General features: G+C 42.8%; 1 protein-coding gene across 3 annotated transcripts in view; it reads left to right on the forward strand.

Annotated features, from left to right (window-relative positions):
- LOC142101011 (semaphorin-3F-like) overlaps positions 1-23,226 on the forward strand; it is a 49,577-nt gene extending 26,351 nt beyond the window's left edge. For all 3 annotated transcript variants that reach the window (XM_075185011.1, XM_075185012.1, XM_075185013.1), the window contains exons 3-18: positions 2,735-2,895; positions 4,859-4,921; positions 7,331-7,450; positions 8,494-8,587; positions 9,416-9,535; positions 10,433-10,572; positions 12,319-12,433; positions 15,071-15,140; positions 15,423-15,567; positions 16,202-16,424; positions 16,528-16,616; positions 17,417-17,458; positions 18,520-18,677; positions 19,135-19,202; positions 19,339-19,472; positions 22,471-23,226. In XM_075185011.1, the coding sequence (XP_075041112.1) occupies positions 2,735-2,895; positions 4,859-4,921; positions 7,331-7,450; positions 8,494-8,587; positions 9,416-9,535; positions 10,433-10,572; positions 12,319-12,433; positions 15,071-15,140; positions 15,423-15,567; positions 16,202-16,424; positions 16,528-16,616; positions 17,417-17,458; positions 18,520-18,677; positions 19,135-19,202; positions 19,339-19,472; positions 22,471-22,713 (1,985 nt within the window). In that variant the 3' untranslated portion in view covers positions 22,714-23,226. The remainder of the gene's footprint in view (positions 1-2,734; positions 2,896-4,858; positions 4,922-7,330; positions 7,451-8,493; positions 8,588-9,415; positions 9,536-10,432; positions 10,573-12,318; positions 12,434-15,070; positions 15,141-15,422; positions 15,568-16,201; positions 16,425-16,527; positions 16,617-17,416; positions 17,459-18,519; positions 18,678-19,134; positions 19,203-19,338; positions 19,473-22,470) is intronic.
- Positions 23,227-23,467: the final 241 nt, after the last annotated feature.

Below are 23,467 nucleotides of genomic sequence, written 5' to 3' on the forward strand. Positions count from 1 at the left end.
GGAACTGATGCAGAGTTTTTATGTATATAGGGGGGCGCAGGAGGAATTGGAAAAGGGGGGTGGAAGGGGGTCAAGCAATACCTGAAACGTGTGTGGTGGAGGTTAAACCAGGGGCTACCAGGACCCATTTTTAAAAGCATAGTGGAGACTGGTCAGTGTTAACCCCATTAATACATAGGGTAAAATTAAAACAGGCCCTTTCGCTGGCAAAATAACCTGTATTGACCTTTGATAATGATGCCACTTTACTCTGTAGTTTAAGTAATATAACAAAAAAAAATTTTTTTGTGCGTGCTTTTTAATAATTTTTATCAGGCATATAAAGGGAAGGGATATTAAAAGGATTAGCGAGGGGCGATACAAAAGAGACTATGAGAAGTTGAAACAGTAAACATTATTCAAAAATCGGTAATACACTTTTTTAACTAACTTTTGAAACTATTCTTTTAGTTATGTTAGGGCTATATATTAGACAAGTTAACCCGTGCATGATACTCATGCATTCTAGTCAAATCAAGCTACTTAAGGTGTTTAAAAAGGTTCTTGTCATGCATTTGGGCCATAGCCCAGGCCTCAACCACTCCCCACTGTCACCCCCGGCAACCACCAACCACTCCCCACTGTCACCCCCGGCAACCACCAACCACTCCCAACTGTCACCCCCGGCAACCACCAACCACTCCCCACTGTCACCCCCGGCAACCACTCCCAACTGTCACTTCTCCTTCAAGAAATATATATATATTTTTTTTTAAATCTTTATAAACACTTTTAACAATTAACAAATTAAATACATCTTAGTATACCAAATTTCAGCCCTTTCTGAATTTTTTTCCCCACACACACTAAGAATTTAGTAGGTCAGTGTATAACTCCGCCCAGCAGGTGGCGCTGCAGCTTGGTTTTATTTTTTCCACACACAGACAGACTAACACACACCACTAGACATTTATATTATAGATACATATTTTTTTAATGACCGTTTAGTGCATTGTCCCATAAGACCAATGATTTTGGAATGATGTTTATGCTTGGATTTTAAGTATCATTTTCAGATTAGTTTTATTTTAAGCTATATGTAAGATGTTTAGCACCTTTTATAGAATAAGCCCTTACGGATGGATGTTTTATTGTCTATAGATATATAAACAGTATTTATAAATATGGGATAGTTTCCTTTAAACTCTTAATAACTGCCTGTATGTGGCTAAGTGATTATGTATTTCAAAGCATCTTGTACAAATTAGGCTTGCTTCAAAGAAGCGATTCCTTGTGTTGTTAAGCACAGTAAGAACAAGCGGTGCAGGAATCATTCACGTTTCAGCTTGCTAGGCGGAAATCTGGGCTAAAACTCTCTATGACACTTGTAAGGGGGTTATAATTCGCCTGAGAAGTGTAGATGCAAAACACGGTGCTTCATCTGTTCTCTCCGGCGTCTGAATACCCTGATGAGTGCAGTTAGGCCAAGGTTTATGGCTAAATTGCTCCCTGATCTGGCCATGTAGCATTTTTATGCTGGGTGCCATCATTCCTTTGCATCACATCTGCTGCACTGCCACCTGTCCAGCAGGTGGCAGTGCTCGTCTTACCACTGCATATTTGCGGAACTCTTCCAGGACACTTATGTAGGATAAATGCATTATGGAGGGAATTCAGCATGAAACGCGCATCTTTTCTGCTAAGTGCTGTAGGATCAGAGTGGGAGGATTGAGAGACTAACCAGAATTAATCTTCGATTTGGATCACACCTCAGGGAATCCATTTGTAACCTTAGTGGATAGTAAAGAAATGCGTTTACTACGCGAAATGCGTTTAGTACGTGCAACACTCGTGTATCTCTTGATCCAGTGCTGGGGTGTGTGTTACTCACAGTGGGGAACACATATTTCTGCTAATGGATTGCTTCACATTATCAGAGGGAATAAAGATGTTGGCTTTTAGTACAGAGGTTTCTATTCCCTGTTATATGCCAGCTGCCGGCTCATAATGTTGTTATGATAAAATACTCTGGTGAGAGAGACTTGTATAAACATGAATAATTCATTATAAATGTGCAAGTAAAAATAATATTAAATAGACGACATGGATTGGGATCTTTGTGATGTATAGGTCTGTCTAACAACACCTGCGATTTGTCAAGATTACAAAACATGGCTGCCAAGTGTCCTTGATCTTCAGGGGGAGCCCACCTTCAAATAATTATAGTGTTCAGGCAGATATGTTTCTTGGATATGACACACAACAGATGAGCTCAGGACGGAGCATTCAATACAAATGTATCTAAACAGATCTACTCTTGTTGTAATGAAATCTACCTATACAATAGAATGCTAGAAGATGCTTTTTATCTATTCTGTATATATTGATAAGCACAGTACTCCTGCAGTGCATGCTGTACGGAACAGTCCATAGCTTATTTTGAATGTATACAAACTACCCCTTCTTTTCTTCAGTTTGCTGATGTGGTTCCTAGCTCGGTTTTCGTTTCACATGTAAAGACTAGAGATGAACGATATTGCGGTGAGATTTTGCTGTGGCACAAGACTTTTTGCAGAGGTTCTCCGTTCCGGTGATAGCAATCTTTGAGTTCCACTGTATTTGTAAATTTGCATTTTGCAGAATTGATGGTCTATGAATAGAGCAGGGAAACATATGTTGCTTACAAAATAATAATAATTTCAGCACATTTTCATTTTTACTGACTCATTCTCACTGTCTCCCTCCTTTTCCATAGACCTCATGGAGTCCCGCACGGCACGTTTCTTCAGTTTCGGCTTTAATACCAGTGACTTTCGGATCCTGCTCTTGGATCAGGACCAGGACCGGATGTACGTGGGGACACGTGACTACCTGCTCTCAATGGACCTTGGCAACATCAACCGCGAGCCCTTAATTGTAAGAGCAGGAATTGGAAAGGCAATGGAAATGAGACAAAACATGAATAAAATAGTCGCAAAATGCAAAAATATATTAGTGGCTCACACTTGTACCTCTTCAGGGATATGACCGTGGGAATCCTGACCTCAGATTGGCTAGTGTTTATTTCAGGGATAGCAAATCATTTTCTGTCCTCTGAACATGCCAAGATTCCATCAGAGAACCATGATTTTTACTAAGTCAATAAAAAAAGCTACCCCCTCATGTTATAAAATGCTGTAAAATATTTGATTGAATGTATTCCTAATATTTCATCCTAGTTTATAAGTCTGAAAATGTAAAGAATTGCCTGTGGCAAAAAATGGGACATACTGGGAGCCTATTTGACCTCTCTTCTCTCATCCTATCCTTGTTGTTCCTCTCCTACACTTGTACATCTTACCTTTATTACACATCTTATTTTTGCTAATTGCAGCTGTCGCTGAAATTGGTTGCAGTAACAATGGATGGCAACAATTGCATGTGTTAGGAATGGATGGCGGCGATTGCAGTGGTAGGAATGGATGTACAGGGATTGCTGGGTTAGGAATGGATGTGCAGCGATTTCTGGGTTATGAATGGATGGCAGCGATTGTTGTGTTCGGAATGGTGTAGGAATGTTTGGCAACTATTGCTGGGTTAGGAATGGATGTGCAGCGATTGCTGGGTTAGGAATGGATGTACAGGGATTGCTACGGTAGGATTGGATGTGCAGCGATTGCTGGGTTAGGAATGGATGTGCAGCGATTGCTGGGTTAGGAATGGAAGTGCAGCAATTGCTGGGTTAGGAATGGATGTGCAACGATTGCTGGGTTAGGAATAGATGTGCAGCGATTGCTGGGTTAGGAATGGATGTGCAGCGATTGCTGGGTTAGGAATGGATGTGCAACGATTGTTGGGTTAGGAATAGATGTGCAGCGATTGCTGGGTTAGGAATGGATGTGCAGCGACTGCTACGGTAGGAATGGATGTGCAGTGATTGCTGGGTTAGGAATGGAAGTGCAGCGATTGCTGGGTTAGGAATGGAAGTGCAGCGATTGCTGGGTTAGGAATGGATGTGCTGCGATTGCTGGGTTAGGAATGGATGTGCAGCAACTGCTACGGTAGGATTGGATGTGCAGCAACTGCTACGGTAGGAATGGATGTGCAGTGATTGCTGGGTTAGGAATGGAAGTGCAGCGATTGCTGGGTTAGGAATGGAAGTGCAGCGATTGCTGGGTTAGGAATGGATGTGCTGCGATTGCTGGGTTAGGAATGGATGTGCAGCAACTGCTACGGTAGGATTGGATGTGCAGCAACTGCTACGGTAGGAATGGATGTGCAGCGACTGCTACTGTAGGAATGGATGTGCAGCGATTGCTACGGTAGGAATAGATGGTATATGAGAGGTTGCCCAGGCCAAAGAAAACAGGAATGTTCCCAGCCAGTTGTACTAAGCTTATAGGTAGTAATATCAGGCTGGGTGTGTTTTTAAATATTTTATGGCAGACGTGGGATACCTTGAATAAGTGAAATCTAATGAAGCAAATATAAAAATGTACAGGCTTTTAGTTCTTGTTGAACATTTTTTGGCAACACAACTCTGCTATATCAAAGCTTGTCAACAACTTAGCAGCATCCAGAGAGATAGAGGTCACAGTGGTTGTAAGTAAAGCTGGTCACACAAATAACGGGATTAGTGTCCAATGTGCCACTTGTGACGGCTGAAGCCTGGCATGTATGTTGCAACATGTGAAATATTTGCAATTTATTTCTTCCTGAGAGCATTTGAGATAAAGAAAAAAGAACCCTCTGGTACCCATAAGGAACTGCGCTGCATTCTTGTGTCACGTCGGCCCTAGAGCCCCAGTTATGGGGGCGCCAATACTTGCGTGTAGGCTGTGGTGTTTTCAAGTACGTGTTTGTAGACTGATTAGTGACTGTTCTCTTTTCTCACTGTCAGATTCATTGGCCAGCTGCCCCAGGCCGACAAAAGGAATGTCTCATGGCTGGGAGGGGGCGTGCAGTGAGTATACCAGTCTGTCCTTTACTATACTTCTAACGCAATCTAGATTTAAGTTCCCATTACCAGGTCTCTGCCACAAACACATACAGCTAACGAACGTTGCGTGGTTTGTCTATAAACAGCGTTGCTGAGAAGGGCAGACACGCTCACTTTAAGAACAGAACTTTAATACAGTGTATGTCTATACATCTCTTCTGCGAGGCATAGTCTAGCAATTAGTATAATTATTGTTTTGATTGCGAGGCGCCACAGTGCTCTGCAGCGCTGAATAGTGGTGAAAGCATCATGTATACAACAGAGATGTACAATGTAGACAGAATAAATGCAATTGTAAAAAAGCAAAAGGCACTGTGGGCGCTGGTCGTGAGAGCTTACAATCTAGTGGAAAATGGGCAGATAGAAACAAGAGGCGCTAGTGTGATTCAGCATGAAGATTGGGGCTGCAGAGAGGGTGTAGTGGAAGTAGAGCATGCTGTAGGTGGGTTTTCAGAGAGCATTTTAAGATTTGAAGAATGGGGAGAGTCTAATTAGGTATAATAGAGAATTTCAATAGTTGGGTGCTGGTGCGGGAAAGGTCTTGTAGGAGAGTGTGAGAGGTGGTTACAGAGAGGGAGGTTCAGATTAGATGTAGATCTAAGAGATTGTAATGAGAGAGTATTTTCAGATAAGAATTTAAGGGGCATATTCAGTTAGCCGCAATGTTCGGATGAACATTGCGGCTGCACATGCGGTAATACGGTACGGTACATCGCGGATTTCCCTTCGCAATCCTATGGGGGGCAAAGGAACATACACGATGTTGTGGTCACGCAGAGTGTGCCCGCGCCTGTTCCGGAGGCACTCCACGCACAAGTGAATATGCACCTAAGTGTATGAAGGGGTGGTGTTGAGGGTGAGTATTTTGAATTGAGTACTGAAGGATATAAAGAGCCAATGTCTGAGTTTTCAGAGTGGTTCAGTGAATGTGGAGGGGCAAGACAGGAAGATCAGTCATGTGATGACATTTAGGATGGGTTGAAGCAAGGACAGGTGGGTAATGCCAGATAGGAGGAGGTTACAGGAGTTGAGGGAGGAGAGGATGGATAAGAGTTTTGGTTGCATCTTGGGTAAGAGAGGGACATATCCTAGCAATATTTCTAGGGTGGGGGGGACAGGGCTTCGAGAGAAGCTGGATGTGAGCAGTCAAGTGTGACACCAAGGCAGCAGGCCTGAGAGACTGAGGAAATGGTGTTGATGATGGTGGGGGGGTTATGGGAGGTATTAACACTAGGAAAGACCTGATGATGAGCTTTGTTTTGGACATGTTGAGTTTTAGGTAGTTTGAGACATCCGTGTGGAAATGGCAGATAGACGGTTGGTCACCTGAGAGATGGTAGAGAACGGGAGAGAAGATTTGGGAGGTGTACAGTGAACAAACTAGAGTGCCGAGAACAGAGCTTTATGGAACCCCAACAGTAGGTGGATGTGAAGTGGAGGATATGCCAGAGTTAGACTGAGTAGTTGATCAGGTAGGAAGTGAACAACTTCAACTGTAAGTAGATCACTGAACACTTTTGGGTCTGTAGTCTCAGTGGAATGTTGGGGGCGGAAAACAGATTTCAGGGAGTGAGAGCAATAAGAGAGAGTTGGGCAGTTTGTGTTCAACTGCCCAAGTGGGTTGGAGACAAAACGGAAGAGAGGAATAGGGTGGTAGATGGAGAGAGACCGGGCCAAGAGATGTTTTTAAAGGAGGATAGAAACGTACCAGTGGAGAGAGATGGAATGAGGTGGTGAGCTACAGGCAGGCGTGCAGTCAGGGATAGGGAGCGGAGGATTTGAGAGGGAACAGGTTAGATTAGGCAAGTGTTTCCACTTCAGTACTTGATAGAACACTATTTCTTATATTTATGGTAACATTCTGTAAAAAGAGAAGTTGTTTGAAGAGATTCTGAGGGATGTGATTCTGAAATATATTTTTGAAAATAAATATGATAGCATAGTGTCATAATGAAAGATCAAACTGGCTCTTGATAGTGCAATTCATGTGATATATTTGGATTTTGCAAAGGCATTTGATACTGTGCCACATATCTCTTAACCAAAACCCTCTTTTATCCAAAACCCTGTTCCCCTGCCCTCAAATTCCCTGCCCTGGATCTCCGAATGATGTCCATCCAGCTCTTAGTAAGATGTGGCTCGTCCCATCAGCTGTGACCTGGCACAATGTCAACTGTGATTACTGTACAATAATTGGGTAAAACGTAGAGGTCGAGCAGTCCAATGATTGCCTAGTTTGTGGCAGAGGAGGGTTTGAATAAAGTTTTATTGAAACTATTTTTCCTTTGTAATATGTTTGACATTTTATGTAACCTAAACACATCAGCTGTACATCCTCCTTTTCTCTCATATCGTACATGTCTCCCGCCGTAGGAGGAGTGCTCCAATTACCTGCGTGTCATTCAGCCTCTAAACCGAACACATCTATACGCTTGTGGAACAGGCGCTTATCTGCCGCAGTGCACCCTGGTGTATCGGGGCTGGAGGTCTGAGGTGAGACAAGCTCCCAATCCCCATGCTGGAGAGAGGAATACACTATGAAAAACTGTCATCTACCAAAATGTGGCAGCAAGATTATGTCGAAAACCTTATTCATGCAGTCTATCCATTCACTAGAAACTAATGACATCCCTGAGGCACGAGGCACAGTGTCTCACTAATTCCTAGTGGATTGAAAAATGTCTGCCTATGTTGTGTTTAGTCAATGGATTTACTTTAAACCTGCCACTGTCTTATGCATTTTGTTATTTGATTTATGCTATAGTCATAATATATACATTACCTTTCCATTTACTAGAGGTTTGTATTAGCACTGGTATTCAGCATTTCTATGTAAAACAACGGTGGGTATAAAATACTGTAATAAGGACGTCTATATAGAAATAATTGTTAGTTTTTGATGCACAGTTGAATTCGCAAACATCTAATGCTGATCAGTGCCATTTTATTTCCTATATTGTAAAAACAACTAATAGAAAATGTTGACGTTGAAAAGATCTTGCACGTTTATCTATCTACATTTAGCTAATTGTTTTTCTAGTTTTTTTGTTAATTTGTTTTTTTACCCTCTGATTGGTTTGTTTGTATATTTATTTTGTCTTTAGAAATGTGAGGTTTTGTTGTCTCCAGTGGAAGAGCTGCAGTGCCACCTAGTGATAGAAAAGATTACTGCAACCTGGTTAAATCAGACCAGCATCCCCGCATGAAACCACATTTTTGTTAACAATAGAAAGGAACTTTACGATTCCTTCATCATTGCTCTCTCTAAAAACGCCTCCCATAATAGCTGTAAACTATGCAAGCTAGATAAACAAAATAGAAGATTATTTAGCTACTTAATGACTTTGTTTCTACTTGAAACATTACTTATAATCCAACAAGATGATTTTAATGTCTCACACTTTCTTTTAACAACTCTTTAACTTCAGTTTAAAATGACGTGTTGTATTACTTTGAGCATGGCTGGTTTTCTGCCTAGATCTTGTCCATATTGGCTCACATTCCCGTTCACATCACTTCTCTACCCTCTGTCCCAGGACTATGTATTCAGGATCATTTCTGGGTCTCATGAATCTGGGAAAGGGAAATGTCCATATGATCCAAAGCAAGAAAATATGGCCGCCATAATAGGTAAGTCTTTCAGCTCCTTTGCAAATGCGTAACCTTTCCCTGGATGTGTTAATATGAGAATGTACATGTCGCACATAGCGCCCTCTGTGGAGACATAGAGTACTGCTCGTACCTTAGACTGGACCACTTGATAGGGTCATAGTCTGCTTTACATTATGAATCCTTGCTGAGCACATTTTCACCTGCATTGCCAGACATTTGGACCATGTTTGGGCACCAAAACAATCAAAATTCTAAATTAAAAATATATGTTCTGATTTGGGATGAGCAGAATTGGTGGGTGACCCCCTTGGGTGCTTGTAAAGTGACAGTAATATGCATGTGTGTGGCTAGCTTTCCAGTGCATTGTTTGGTACAGTGCCCAAAGTATTAGATCCGTTCATGTCTGACATCCGTGTGTGTTGCCATATTGCTCGCACATCTGGTCATTTGACAATACAGTGTAATGAGGGGATTGCAGAGTATACAGGAAGATGGTGAGAAATCCTGTATTCAGAAGCAGAGAGGAGTTAATGTGTCTTTTAAAACGAGGCAAATCTTTAAAAAGCAGAATTGGTTTCAGTTTAATTTCACAGAATATGCTTATTTTCTTGTCTATGACATCAGAACCAATTCATTCCCTCCTATGGACAGCTAGAAATGGGGTAGGACAGAAAAGGAAGCAGATACGTAATTCTCCTGTCGACCACAATGACACTGTCCCCTGAGTATGAGGACATTGGTTATCCATGGCTCCTGTACTGCTTGTACGCTTGTAAAGGCGTGTGCTTATTTGCGTTATAAATTTGTGTCTGTGACGTGTTTCACTTTGTTATTTGTGTCACACAGATGGGGTGCTGTATGCTGGGGTACAGGTGGATTACATGGGCACAGACTCTGCCATATTCCGCACAATGGGTAACAAACCTCCAATACGGACAGAGCAGTACGACTCCCGCTGGCTGAATGGTAATGTGTCATATTACAATCACCTTCTTATACACAGCCTGAATACAAGTCTCCATTGGTTTTATAGCCACAGATACAGTTACATCCACTACGAGAAGTGTTACTAACAGATCCAGTAATCTTGTAGCTATTGTAGTCCACGTTCCTACTCTAATGTCCAAGTTTATATCTGTGAAGTCTGTTAATCGCTAAGGGACACTAACCTAATTTCTTCCTCTTTCTATTTGCTTAATGTAGATGGTAAGAGTTGAATGTCGAATGATTTTATGTCGCAAATTTCCAAAGCCCAGTGGCAGATCATACCATTCACAAGAGAACTGCTGCTTCTGCCTTAGACCCATAATCCCCCTCTCTTCTCCCGATATCCCGCTTTCAGTCATCCGCTCCGAGGACAGTGGTAGGTGGGGAGATTGACTGGGGAGCAGAAGGGACCCCACCTGCCACTGTCCTCGCGGCAGCTTGGGGATGTGGCCGAGTTGTGTGGAGGATCTAATGTTATTGGGGTGGAACCAGCATTTATAGCATCCAAAAATATCTATGCAAGGGGTCCCAACAAGTTGTTGTATCAGGGCCCGAAATTCCTCTTGGTGGCCCTGTGTGTCATAGAGGAAATTCTGATCATTACAGTGATTAGTCCAGGCTTGGACAACCTGTGGCTCTCCAGGTGTGTGACACTACAATTCCCGGCATGCTTTGCCAACCGATAGCTGGCAGGGTGTGCTGGGACTTGTAGTTTCACAACACCTGGAGAGTCGCAGTTTGTCCAAGCCTGGACTAAAGCCTCTTGTCTGGTTTAAAGTGACTTTTTATTTCAGGACATTGATCATACCTGTGATATGGTCACAATCCCATGATACATAAACACACAAATCCTTAAAGTAATTTTTCTGTCACCAGACCCTGTATTTATGGGATCACTGGTGGTGTCTGAGAGCAGCTTCAAAGAGGACGACAAGCTTTATTTCTTATTCCGAGAGCGGAGCCTTGAGGGGGAGAGCGGTCCTGCCGTGGTGTCGCGGATTGCACGGATTTGCTTGGTGAGAATTGTCCTGTGTTTTACTGTGTGTACAATGTACGGTATTCATCTGTCTTGTATGTAGGATCTACTCAGGTACCGGCTATTTACTGTGTGTACAATGTACAGTATTCATCTGTCCCGTATGTAGGATCTATTCTCTCTGTGCACACACTGCTCAGGTTCCGGCTATTTACTGTGTGTACAATGTACAGTATTCATCTGTCCCGTATGTAGGATCTACTCAGGTACCGGCTATTTACTGTGTGTACAATGTACAGTATTCATCTGTCTTGTATGTAGGATCTGTTCTCTCTGTGCACACACTGCTCAGGTTCCGGCTATTTACTGTGTGTACAATGTACAGTATTCATCTGTCCCGTATGTAGGATCTATTCTCTCTGTGCACACACTGCTTAGGTTCCGGCTATTTACTGTGTGTACAATGTACAGTATTCATCTGTCCCGTATGTAGGATCTATTCTCTCTGTGCACACACTGCTTAGGTTCCGGCTATTTACTGTGTGTACAATGTACAGTATTCATCTGTCCCATATGTCGGATCTATTCTCTCTGTGCACACACTGCTCAGGTTCCGGCTATTTACTGTGTGTACAATGTACAGTATTCATCTGTCCCATATGTCGGATCTATTCTGTCTGTGCACACACTGCTCAGGTTCCGGCTATTTACTGTGTGTACAATGTACAGTATTCATCTGTCCCGTATGTAGGATCTATTCTCTCTGTGCACACACTGCTCAGGTTCCGGCTATTTACTGTGTGTACAATGTACAGTATTCATCTGTCCCGTATGTAGGATCTATTCTCTCTGAGCACACACTGCTCAGGTTCCGGCTATGCACCAGAGATCAGATATACAATTATATCCCAATAGATGTATAATCATGCCTATCCTAGTACTGTGCCTAAAAAATAGGATTAAGGAAGGAAGAAAGAACAAGCAATGTGATAAGTTAAAGTTGTCGGAGGGTGCATCCAAGACACTAAATGAAAAGCATTTGAAGGCTCAAATCCTTTTTTTCTATACTTTTGAAGAAATGCACAAATAAATGAACTGTACAAAAATCCTACAATGACCTGTAACAAATGATCTGTCCTTTAAATAACAGTCCGAGGAATAAATGCAGGGAGGGAGTTCATATAAAAGAGATGAGGTGAGCACGACGTCTGCCCTGAGAGTGGGAGAACTGTGTGGCGTCCCATGGTCGTAAGCTTCATGGTGTATTACATAACATCATAACGGAATAATAAATCCCCAGAACTCTGTTCTCCAGAATCTAGGGTGTAAGCTAATTTATTGTTTTATTTGAGCCCCAAGTTGGCTCCAGAGCCTGATTAGTATACCAATCACACACACACACACACAAGAACAGGTTAGAGTAATCTGGGTCCCTCAGTTCCCAGTGCACCCTATGCAGGGGCATAGGTTGTCTAATGGATGATTCGGCTGAAAGGTCACGTAGGTGACTTATTAATTAGTATTGGTCTGTCAGCTGTACTGCGCTATATTAGAGTATTTGGTCGGTAGATTCCATAACACCCTCCAGTATAATAAATGGCATTAATGCTATGTGCTACCATCAACCAGATCTGTGTGCATGCTATGTAAGATGTCTTGGCTGATAGTGTGGTGTTCCTGCCCGGTAGCCTTGTTCTGGTACATAGGTCAGATGCCGGCACAGAGGGGTTAGTTACATGCAGTGTGTACACTGACGCCGGTTAATATTTAGTTGATACCATTGCAGAATGACGATGGTGGACTGCGCTCACTGGTGGGAAAATGGACATCTTTCCTCAAGGCAAGACTTGTTTGCTCCGTCATTGGTCAGGATGGGGTGGAGACGTCATTTGACCAGCTGCGTGAGTATGCCCGTACCATGCATTACACCTCTCATGGTGACTCTCTAGATTTCAGATACATGTGACCTCCTGAAAAGAATCTTGTTATAAGGGGAAACTCTTGTCTGAATAGTTTAGAATGTCCAACGAGATCGCAACCATGTGACTATAAGGTGGAGCCAATCGTAGAAGTTCTGCAGCTCCTTCCACTGACTTTCTAGTTAATACTTGCACATTAAGCTGACAAGCCAAACACAGGATTCCTCTTGCTGTGGGGTTTAATTGTTGCACTAAAGGAGGGGAGGGAGGAGTCTTGTGTAAATTATGATGGGAGGGGGAGGTGGGTGAAAATATTAATTTAGGGTTTAATGGTCCTTTAAAGACAACTGAGACTGGTTAAGTAGCCAAAAGTGGGCAATCCTCTTAATGATCTATAAGCTTAGTGTGAGCAATTGTCCTCTGTCCTGCTCCCATTATTGGCTCTGAGTGGCTCCATGCTGCGTGCTTAAATAGAATTAAAATAAGGCTTAATCCGTGCACAGAAATGCAGCTTCTACAATGCAGATAGTTTAGAATAGAGAACCCTGTATTGTTGCTGCAGATTTCCTGTGCTATGGTTGTGGGGGAGTTAATGTACTTATACTGTAACCTGGTAGCACTTACAGCAGGACTGTCACCCGTGCGGTGTCTGTGACTTCTGTAACGCGGAGGTGACAATGCTTTGAGGTCAAAGCCACCGTTGTTGCAGTTACTCATTAACACAATTTGCATAGTGCGTGTGGACATGTTTCACAGGACAACTTTTTGACATAGCAGCATCCAATTAAGCTGCAGAGACAACCGAGCAGACAAGAGAGAGAGATTTGTGCTCTTGTTACCTCCTCCCTTGTGTCTTGCGCACGTCAGCATTTCTGCTGTTTAATTGGCTGCGCACAGACGGGAAGATGACTGTGTGAAAACGGCCTAAGGGCCATGAACTGTAAACAGACAATTGAGTGACAAGAAATGCTTAACAAAGAGTGTTCCAGAAATATGTCATGTTCCGGTCCCACGAGAAAGAGCCAAATGTTGAAGTCATACGATGGGTCGTTAAATCATATCACCACTCACATTAAATCTCAGCGACGCTGGAATTGTCTTTCTTAACCTCTCATTATTCCTTTATTAAGGGCTTTGACAATTTCCGACCAGAAACTCCTCTTGTTTTCCTCTTTTGTCTAATCCCACTTTAGTCCGCCCTACTTGAGAGCCTAGCGGCAGTTTTCATACGGCTGTAATGGAAAAGGAGAGAGCGGGAGGGGGTGGGGGGGAGAAAAGAGCTTATTTCATAGTTTACAAATGTTTTTCCATTAAAAAGAAATTAGCACCCCATGATGCCACTTGAGTCGCCACATGTCTTGGCAAAGCTTTTGCGCTGCCTGTAAATGGTCCTGTTCTTTTGCTGATTTAGCATTTTAAAAAAAGAACAACAAAAAAGGTGTTATTTAAAAGGCTTTTATACCTTCAGAAGACATTCATGTATTGGCTTCTACAGGCATCAACCAGAGCTGTTTATTTTATTGCACTTGGACACGACACAAAGTTGCTCTCTTGATACATATTGTATCTAATGCACAGTAAAACAAAGGCATGTTGTATACAGGAAAAATGATCTACTCTGCATGACCATATAAATACATGGCTGAGAAGCACAGAAGGCAGACAGAACGAGAAAGCAAAATATCTAGTAAATGTTGCATAAAGGTGTGTGCAAAACTGCAATGACAAACACCTTATAAAGTAGACGGATACCTGTAGATTTTCTTGTCCTGCTGATGGACCTTTATGCTTCAATGTGGGATGGACAAATGCAATGACTGTCAGTGACTGAGGTACAGTAACAGGAGCACGCTGCAATAATTGCAATCATTTATACACTGATGTCGTCTTGCAGTATTACCTCTATCCAAATTCATAAGGTTTCTTTATGCGGATTAAAGTCTGTTAAAATCCATCCTCAGTGAAGGAAAATTCTGCCCAACAATTTAAGTGTTCCATCGTTGTCATTTCCTGCAGAGCACACTGTATTACTTATCGGGAGAGTAATGTTATATTGATAAAGGAAAGCTACGTAGAGCTGCAAAAGCCAACTTGATTAAAAATAAAACTATATAATTTAACAGAAAGCACTTTTTCTTTTCTTTTTATAACAAAGGAAACAATCATTCCCTAAAATACTGTGTATATCACATTGTAATACACAAGTGATGCCAGTAGATTATTCTAGCATTAAAGAACAGAAGTACAAGCATGATTTTTGATGCTTCCCCTACTGTAAATCACTACAAATATTAGAAGTCACTTGTATAAAAGTGCTCAGTCTGTGGTTATAGAACCACAGATCTCCTCTGTTACGTATAACTATACTTCATATACTTGTATTGTAATTTACAGTAGTGGATTCATTGTCCCATATATTAAATACAGTTTTAAATGTATGGAACTTATATTGCAAAGAGGACATATCCTAGTTCTAGAGGGGCCCTAAAAAGCCAGGAGCCCATTGGCAAATCACAGCCTAAACACTAACCCTGACAATATTTGGGGATTGTTGCTGATGGACAATGATATATCTGCTGTCACATTGGGATTGTGCATTAACTGTGTGTCTTTGTGTAGGTGATATTTTCATTCAACAGACTCAGGACAAGCAGAACCCCCTGATTTATGGGGTCTTCACTACGCTGGGGTGAGAGCTCCACTTATACTGCTTTTCATGTCCCTGTAATAGTTTATTTTCCCTGCGTGTTACCTGTCCTATGTGTCCTAGTCTCTCAATAAATGTGTGTCTTGTATTGTCCTGACCATCACTGTCCGCCTGTCCTGCACGATGGTCAGTCTGCCCCCATTGCTCCTGGTAAAGTTGTGTCTACGTTAGCATCTGTCACCGTAGTGTGTGATCTTTTCTAGCCTCCCTGCTGTGTGTATGCTCGTTGTCCCTAATGTATCGGTCTCTGTGCGTGTCTCTTAGTTCCGTGTTCCGGGGCTCTGCCGTCTGTGTTTACTCTCTTGCTGACGTCCGTGCTGTGTTTAATGGGCCCTTCGCACACAAGGAGGGACATGGGTACCAGATGACGGCGTATACAGGGAAAACGCCCTACCCCCGACCTGGAGCGGTGAGACAAGTCATGACCCTTTCTGAGAGTCTGAGTGACAGAATGATGCTGTGGTAAAGGCACAGACGCTTTCAGGGAAATTGTAGTTGAGAATCGCTTACTTTGAAAATATAACTTGTGTTTTGTAGAGCTAGTAATGATAATTCAAATTATGTTAAACCCAATAGTCGTGAAAACACTTTGGAGGTGAAGGTGGCGTCCGCTATATTCAGACCTATAACCGTTTATGTTGAAAATGTAAAATCTTTGAATGAACTTCAAAACCTCTTTAAAGAATGGAAGAAGTTGAAGGGAGAGGTCAAGGACATAGGTTCTTATTAAGATCCTGACGAAATGTTCCTACACCCCCCATCCTGGAGATGTTCACCGTAGCTCACACCATTCTCCAGGTGCTGTCAGTCTGCAGGGGTTCGGATATAAACATTTCTGTGTAATGAGTGAAAGCAACAATGACCCTGGAGAATCAAGGACACTGAGGCATCTCGGTGGTTATCTCATGTTCTAGTCTGAACCATGCTGAATGTTGGGTCATAGTGCTATAGCCATGGACATGTACATCTTCTGATATAGATTGTATTATATCTTACATGAAATATCCAGAAGACCCCTATTTACATTGTGATATGTCTTGCAGTGTGCAGGTGGATTCTCCGTCACCGGCATCCGCTCCAGTAGGCATTTTGGGGAGGACGCGCTGAGGTTTGTACGCACACACCCGCTCATGTACAGCCCAGTGTACCCCGTCGACCGCAGGCCCCTTCTCCTGCTTTTAGATGCCTCATACACCTACACTAGCATCGCCGTGGACACCGTGCCAGCTGCCGATGGGGAATATACGGTCCTGTTTCTGGGCACAGGTGAGAGAGCAGAGTATACGGAACACTGTGTCAGCCAATGTCTTCATGTGGCAGTCATCTGTCTCTAGTTTAACACCTTGTTCCTATCGCCTCCCATCATCAGACCGTGGTACAGTCCAGAAAGTGATGATCCTGCCTAAAGGCCCTGAGGAGACGGAAGGCATCACTCTAGAGGAGGTGGAAGTGTTTAAAGTAAGACCTGTTCTGTCTTCATCTGATGTACACATTTGTTTTATATGGAGTTGCAGTTTAAGAACAGGACAGTGACATTTGTCTTTGTCCACCGACTTTTAAAGCTGGACTGGAGGGCAGGGTAACAAATCACCCAACCTCCCACCCACAGCCACAAGGACAGCTCCATGCATCCTTCCTTCCCAGGGATCTGTCGTTTGTCTTATTTTGGGTCATATTGCTGTTGTACCATTACTGTTCTGATGGGTCCAGACATATGGGGGCTTTTTCTTAGCCACCCTTCCACCCAGACAGCTCACAGAGTAGGTGCGACGTACGCAGCTTAGGTGGCTGAGGTCAACCGCCGGGCTGCAGTCATAGAGAGAGGTTCTCCCACTCACACCCATCTCGGCTGACATTAAAAGGGGTAAGATTTGCTGGTGCTAGACTGCAGAAATGAATGAACCCTGAGAAAAAGCATCACATGGAAGCAGCAGATAAGTCAAAATGTATAAATAAATGAGAGACTCTTTAATAGCATAAAAAATAAATATATTATTATTTTATATTAAACATCTTAATCTTTTATTGCACTTTTATTTTAAGTGTTCCAGACAGGGCTGCCAAGCGGAACTTTAGGCTTTGGTGTGGCCACTTTTTTTTAAACCTCAGTTGGTCCATCCACCCCCACCATAATCCTCCTTCACCCTTGACATTCCTGGTTCTGGGCCTGATGTTTACTTACCTGTACCTGTGTGTATTATTGTGTGCATGTATTCATAGAGTATACAGATAATCTCTTCATTTTGTGTCACACACAGGTACCGTCACCTGTTAAAAACATCAGAATTTCCTCCAAGCGGGTGAGTGTTGTACAATTACTGTTCTAATTTTGGGGCGCTTTATTATAGATGAACACCAAGGAAATGTTTATCTTTAAGTTTGTTCCCCGTAACTAGCAGAATGGTGAGATGTCTGTGTCTGGGACTCCCACCGTTCTGGAGAAACGTGGCCATTGCTTGCAGTCCCAGGATGCTCCTGTGCAGACAGCCTGGAGTCTGACAGTAACTGCTACAGGTGCGGGTTGTTATTCACCTGCATTACTGTGAGACCTGGAGGACTGCAGGTCCAACTAGTGGGATGTAGGAACCTAGTTACACATTATAAGGCGTGTTCAAATCTGTTTCCTATTTCAGTTGGCTTTCTTAAGTTTTGCATAGTGAATGCTCTATTTTAGCTACATGTTGATAAGTATACATATATAGAGGTGATATTCAGTCTTACGCTGACTTCCCAATGCTGCTTTTTTAGAAAGTAAAATGTAAAAGAAATAGCGCACAGCCCAGCATATAATAATACCCTTAATACTAGCATTGACATCTCTGGTAATGTCACAATGTTATTAGCCAGCAATCTATACAAACCAGTTTCATTATATAAGAGACAGTGAGCCAATTCCTCAGCTGTATGAAGCTTTAGGCTTCTGTGCACTAGCCCCAAAATAATGAGATAGTTAAAAAGGTCTTTCACTTCACTTCATACATTACCCCAGCAAAATGTACGTCTTCATTACAAAGAGGTGCCTTCTCTGTATCCACTTACTTATTAACCCTCTGTAAAACAGAGCATGTTCCCCGACACAGCTTTACAGATGGCAGATTATTTGCAAAGCGTAAAACGGCCAAGACAACGCATGTATGGACAATCTAGGTGTGCCAATGTAAAGCCAAGGGTATGTGTGGCGGGTATCCAGTGTGCTTCGTACATGAGGGCCAATGTAGGCAGATAGCTGAGGGTAAATAGCCTAAATCCTGTGTGGTCTGGCATAGTATAATTGAAGCAGTAGCTCATAGGACTGGCTGGTTTGGGAAATCTAAAGATGAATGCAGGGTTTGGACTCACCAGAGATCTTTATGGATTGCAGCACCAGTTATACGTCTCTTCAGACGCGGGGGTGACCCAGCTCTCTCTCCACCGCTGCGCTGCCTATGGTGACTCTTGTGCAGATTGCTGTCTCTCCAGAGATCCCTACTGTGCCTGGGATGGGAAGGCCTGTGCCCGCTACACCCCGTCACCCATGCGGTAAGTAGAGCTATAGAAGGTCCAGGCTGACCTGTCTTGTTTTGCGATTGGCTGATTGGCCTGCGTGCTGAGTGGTTTATGTGGAGACCTGCCCTGTGTGACATAAGACCGCCACAGCACTCAGCATGAGCGGCCTTTCTGTAATGTCATGTCCCCATCTATTTACCATAACTGGTGCATCCAACATGATCGTTTGGTGATCCTGTAGACCGACAAATCATACTTAACCTTCCACTGGGGCTGTATGTATATTACACTGGTGCTAATGCGTCATGCAGACAAGAGAAGTCTTTGAGTGTACTACTGCAACGGGACCCTTGTGTTGACTCTGCAAATGTTCAGCATACAAGTAACCTTTAGATAGAAATGAAAGGAGAACAACCTCATGTACAAGGGTCAGTCTGTAAAAATGAAGCTAAGCACTAAGCAAATTGCTACCACTCCTTGTTCTCTGCAGGCGGAGTCGGCGACAAGATGTCAAACATGGCGACCCCATGAGACAGTGCAGAGGGTATAACATGCAAAGTAAGTTCTATTTCTAAATACCACAGTGGCCACTGTTTTCTGATACGTTTCCCCAGAATAGATTTGGATTTATTTTTGGATGACTAGCCTCATACCACCTGATTTATGCTGATAGACTATTATTCCTGATTTACAGTGGATCGAGGGGTTTCGGAGCGGTTGCAGATAGGGGTGGAGGGAGGAAGTGTGTTTCTTCAATGTGACACTCACTCCCCCCTGGAGAGCGTTACGTGGTTACTGCAGAGAGAGGGTTCCCAACATCGGAAGGAGGTGAGGATTTCACTAATCTGCATGACGAGCATTACTGTACTCTAGGTGTAAAATGATGTAAATGGAACATAGTTACTGGATCAACAATGACTTGCGTAGTAAAATATGTTCTAATCAAAATATAATTAGTTTAAAATGAAATGTACTTTACTAGTATTGTGTAATAATATAGCTATGGTTCCTGAGCTACTGCCCAGAACGCCCTAAGTGGGCCCAGATCGTCACCTTTCAAACTCCAGGATACAACTACGACCCTTAGGGCTCTGGCATATGAGCATTATTCCACTTTATTAACCATCTCCTGTGTTGCTGTACATGGACACCAGTCTGTTATCTGTTACTGACCAGATCTGTTTCCAGGGGTTGAAGCACAGGTTGAAACACAGAAAGTAAAGGAATGCAATGGCGCCTCCTAAGAGACTAGAGGCTAGATTTACTGAACTGCATGTTTGAAAAAGTGGAGATGTACCTACCCTATAGCAACCAATCAGATTCTAGCTGTTATTTGCTTAGTACATTCTACAAAATGACAGATAGAATCTGATTGGTTGCTATAGGCAACATCTCCACTTCTTCAAACCCACAGTTTAGTAAATATACCCCAAGGGGGGTAAATGTATCAGCGATCTGTTTTGTAAAATTGCAGATATTTACCAGTATTTTACCTTTAATAAAACTGTAATTTACAATTCCGCTGGCATAAGAGTAGAAAGTCTGCAATATTTACAAACCTGATGGTTGACTTTGGGGTCAGGACTTGTTTTCTATCCTAATTAACTTACTGTTACCGTTTACTGCAAAATATGTTTATGATCTGGCCGTTAACTAGGACCCAGCGTGCTGGACTCCTGTAGGCAATTCATGAAACACTAACTTGTGTTTTGTTTAATACTAAGCAATTCAAAGGCAAAATTGCATTCCTTATAGTGGAAATACATAGAGGCCATAATATCACTTCCTCTCTGAAAACGTATTTCCATCCCTGGCTCATAGCCAGAAGCTGCTGGTTACAGGACCTTACGCCTGGAGCATCTATGGTGGATGGAGATTCACCTTGACTTCCAGCTGAGTTCTAAGATCAGACGTCAGTGTGTTTCCTGCCCAGCAGCAGATTGTACTCACAGGGGGATGCATCTGCTGTCAGTCTCCGTCACCAGACTGATATGATAATGAAATGTATAGGGTGTGATGTGGGAGAGTCTTTGACACTCCAGTGTCAGGAAGCGCTCACAGTGTGATTGGGTTGGAGAGAATGACACACTGTTCCCTCCGTTTCATTTTAGATAATTTTTGGCAAACGACCTGGTTCTTTAGAATTGATGTACTATGTCTACAATGAATTTGTTCCCAAAATAAGAACCATTAAAAGTAGTCATATCGTTCCATAGCTCATATATATTTCTTGGGGGACACTGCAAGACATTGGGGTGTAGTAGGCGGACTAGGATTTTAAGCACTTTAAACATAACTCTTTGAGAGCACACTTCTCCCCTATTGTGAACCTCCTCTCTGGAAGCGACATCAGTTTTAGTTACAGTGCTAGGTAGTAGGGCATATCTGTATGGGCTCCTGCCTATATATCTTTATGGGTTGGGTACTAATATCTGATGCTAGGAATCCCGACAAGAGTGGCGACATCTTCAGTACGAATATTGAGGAGCGCGACCTATTCTTCACCACGACTGTTCACTATACTGATTCCGAGGAAATGCGATTAATGAAGAGGGCGGCAGCACAGAATGACGTACTGTGGATGATGACAGTGATCTTTCTACAGTTCAGGGGGCAGATGTAAGAGGCGGCGCCTCTTCAATGTTATTAAGTTAGGCTTACATATTGTAGCCTTAAGGTATTCTCCAACTGCCCCCTTAACTGTAGAAAGATTACTGTCGGGGTTTAAGGGCTCATTCCACCAGGGCTGTTGGTGCTTCGTGGGTGGCGCGTCACGGGGCTTTGGCTGAGCAGTTGTGCCGTGCTACTACGTGGTTATCTGTCCACACATTCTCAAAATTGTACAGGGTGCAGGGCTTTGCATCTCGGGATGCCAGCTTTGGGTGCAAGGTGGTGCCCGCAGTTTTTCCAGAGCACTCCCGTAGGGGCAGCTTTGGAATGTCCCAAATGTCTCCCAGTGTTCCCTAGTGGCAGGAAAGAGAAGAGAGGATTTCTTACTCCTCGTAAAATCCATTTCTCTGACTCTGACACTGTTGCTGTTTACGGTTCAGAGGTTTCTTGTTTCACCTTGGTGCCCCTCTCTTCTATGCCTGGTTGTACAAAATCTGAGGTTGGTTCTAGAGAGGAGGGTTATAGTAGGGGAGGAGAGTGCACTTTAAGTATAATTCTTTAAGTACCTAGTCCGCCTACTATACCCCAATGTCTCTCAGTGTCCACCAATGGAGTCGGAGAAACGGATTTTACGGTGAGTAAAAATCCTCCTTTTCCATATCCACTTCCATCTTCGATACTGCTGCTTTGTGTAGAAGTGTTTTCTGTCTATTGCCTTCATTCTAGAAATACTAATATCACCCCCAGTTTTTAATCTGTGGTGATGTCTAAACATCTTCCACAGTTCTGCAGTACCCGCGAGTACTGTACACAATGTTATTTTGTTTTTAACCATAATATAGAATAGAAATTGTTTGTTAATAGCTTTCTTAACCACCATCTGGTATACACATTAATGTGGCACAGTTATTATTGTCTTTGGGAAGCTACATTATCCTTCAGTAAATGAGAACAGAGCATATACATACATAAATATATTTAGTAGAAAATTAACAAGATTGTGCTTCTTGGTTAGTTACACTGACACATGGGGGGGTGGAATTCAATTGGCTGCGTTACGGGTAAAAGTAACGCGGCCTGTGCATTATTACTGTTATTACGGTAGTTTCAACGACAGCTTTTTGTAGAATTCTAGGTACATGTACTTATGTCTGGGTTCTCGAATTCTGTGATATGAATGGTTTCTTTCTCCAGTAGTAATGTGTTTACTCGCCAGGTACGCCTACATGCCATGGAAGGAGGGGCGATACTACGCTCGGTACACACAAACGACGCAGGCCTCTACACCTGCTTGGGCACAGAAAATGGCTTCCGACGCTCACGTGGGAAAATAAGACTTAATGTTCTGCCCCGCGAACTGCTTGAAAAACTGACAGCTGCCCCTACGCTGTTGCCTCTACCTGCACAATGTCCACCCACTCGCAGGCAGAAACCACGAACACAGATAGAAAGGAACTGAGGGTGCTGTAACACAGGCATGCAGACAGATGGCGCTGGCCAATAGCGGCTCCAGGACCCCCCGTTCCAACACAAGAGACTCCAACTGATGGGAGACCGTGGGGGTGGAGCCTACCCAACTCCCTACCAGACATGCTGGCTAGGGATTGGTTGGGTATCAGTAGAGGAGAACGATGTTAGTGTTAGACATTCCAGAGCGATACTTTGTATAGAGAACTGTGTGTGTGTGTGAGAGTATATAGTGAGAGTGTGTGAATTATTTCTATTTATCACAAACACTGGATGCCAGATTTCATGTTTTAACCCGTGCGCAGTTGCCACTTTGTGTACCAGTCTCGACCTGAATCACTATGTTTTCCTGCTGTGTACCCGTTTTCCTCCACGAGAGACCCCCCCCCCCCCCCAGTTGAGCAGCACATTGAATCGGACGGATGCCCATCAACACAACTGTAACTTTTCTAGCAATATCGGATTTCCAAATTGAAGAAAGATATTAAATCTATTTTGTATCTGTTTTCCTTGTTATTATGCTTTGACGTGTACCTATTATGCTTTTATATATTTATATATTTTTTTGTTTTAATAGTTTTGCTTTATGCTTTGTACTATTCTTGGTTTAAAAAAAAAAAAAAAAAACCTTTTCAAACTGTGTCCTACCAAGGTAATCAGGCATAAAAAAGCTGATAACACAAAAAAAAAACCAACATTTGTTGGCTGTAATATCTGCAGTATGAACAAGGATTCCCAGTCCTCCA

Source organism: Mixophyes fleayi, chromosome 9 (genome assembly GCF_038048845.1).
Source record: "Mixophyes fleayi isolate aMixFle1 chromosome 9, aMixFle1.hap1, whole genome shotgun sequence".
NCBI lineage: Eukaryota > Metazoa > Chordata > Amphibia > Anura > Limnodynastidae > Mixophyes > Mixophyes fleayi.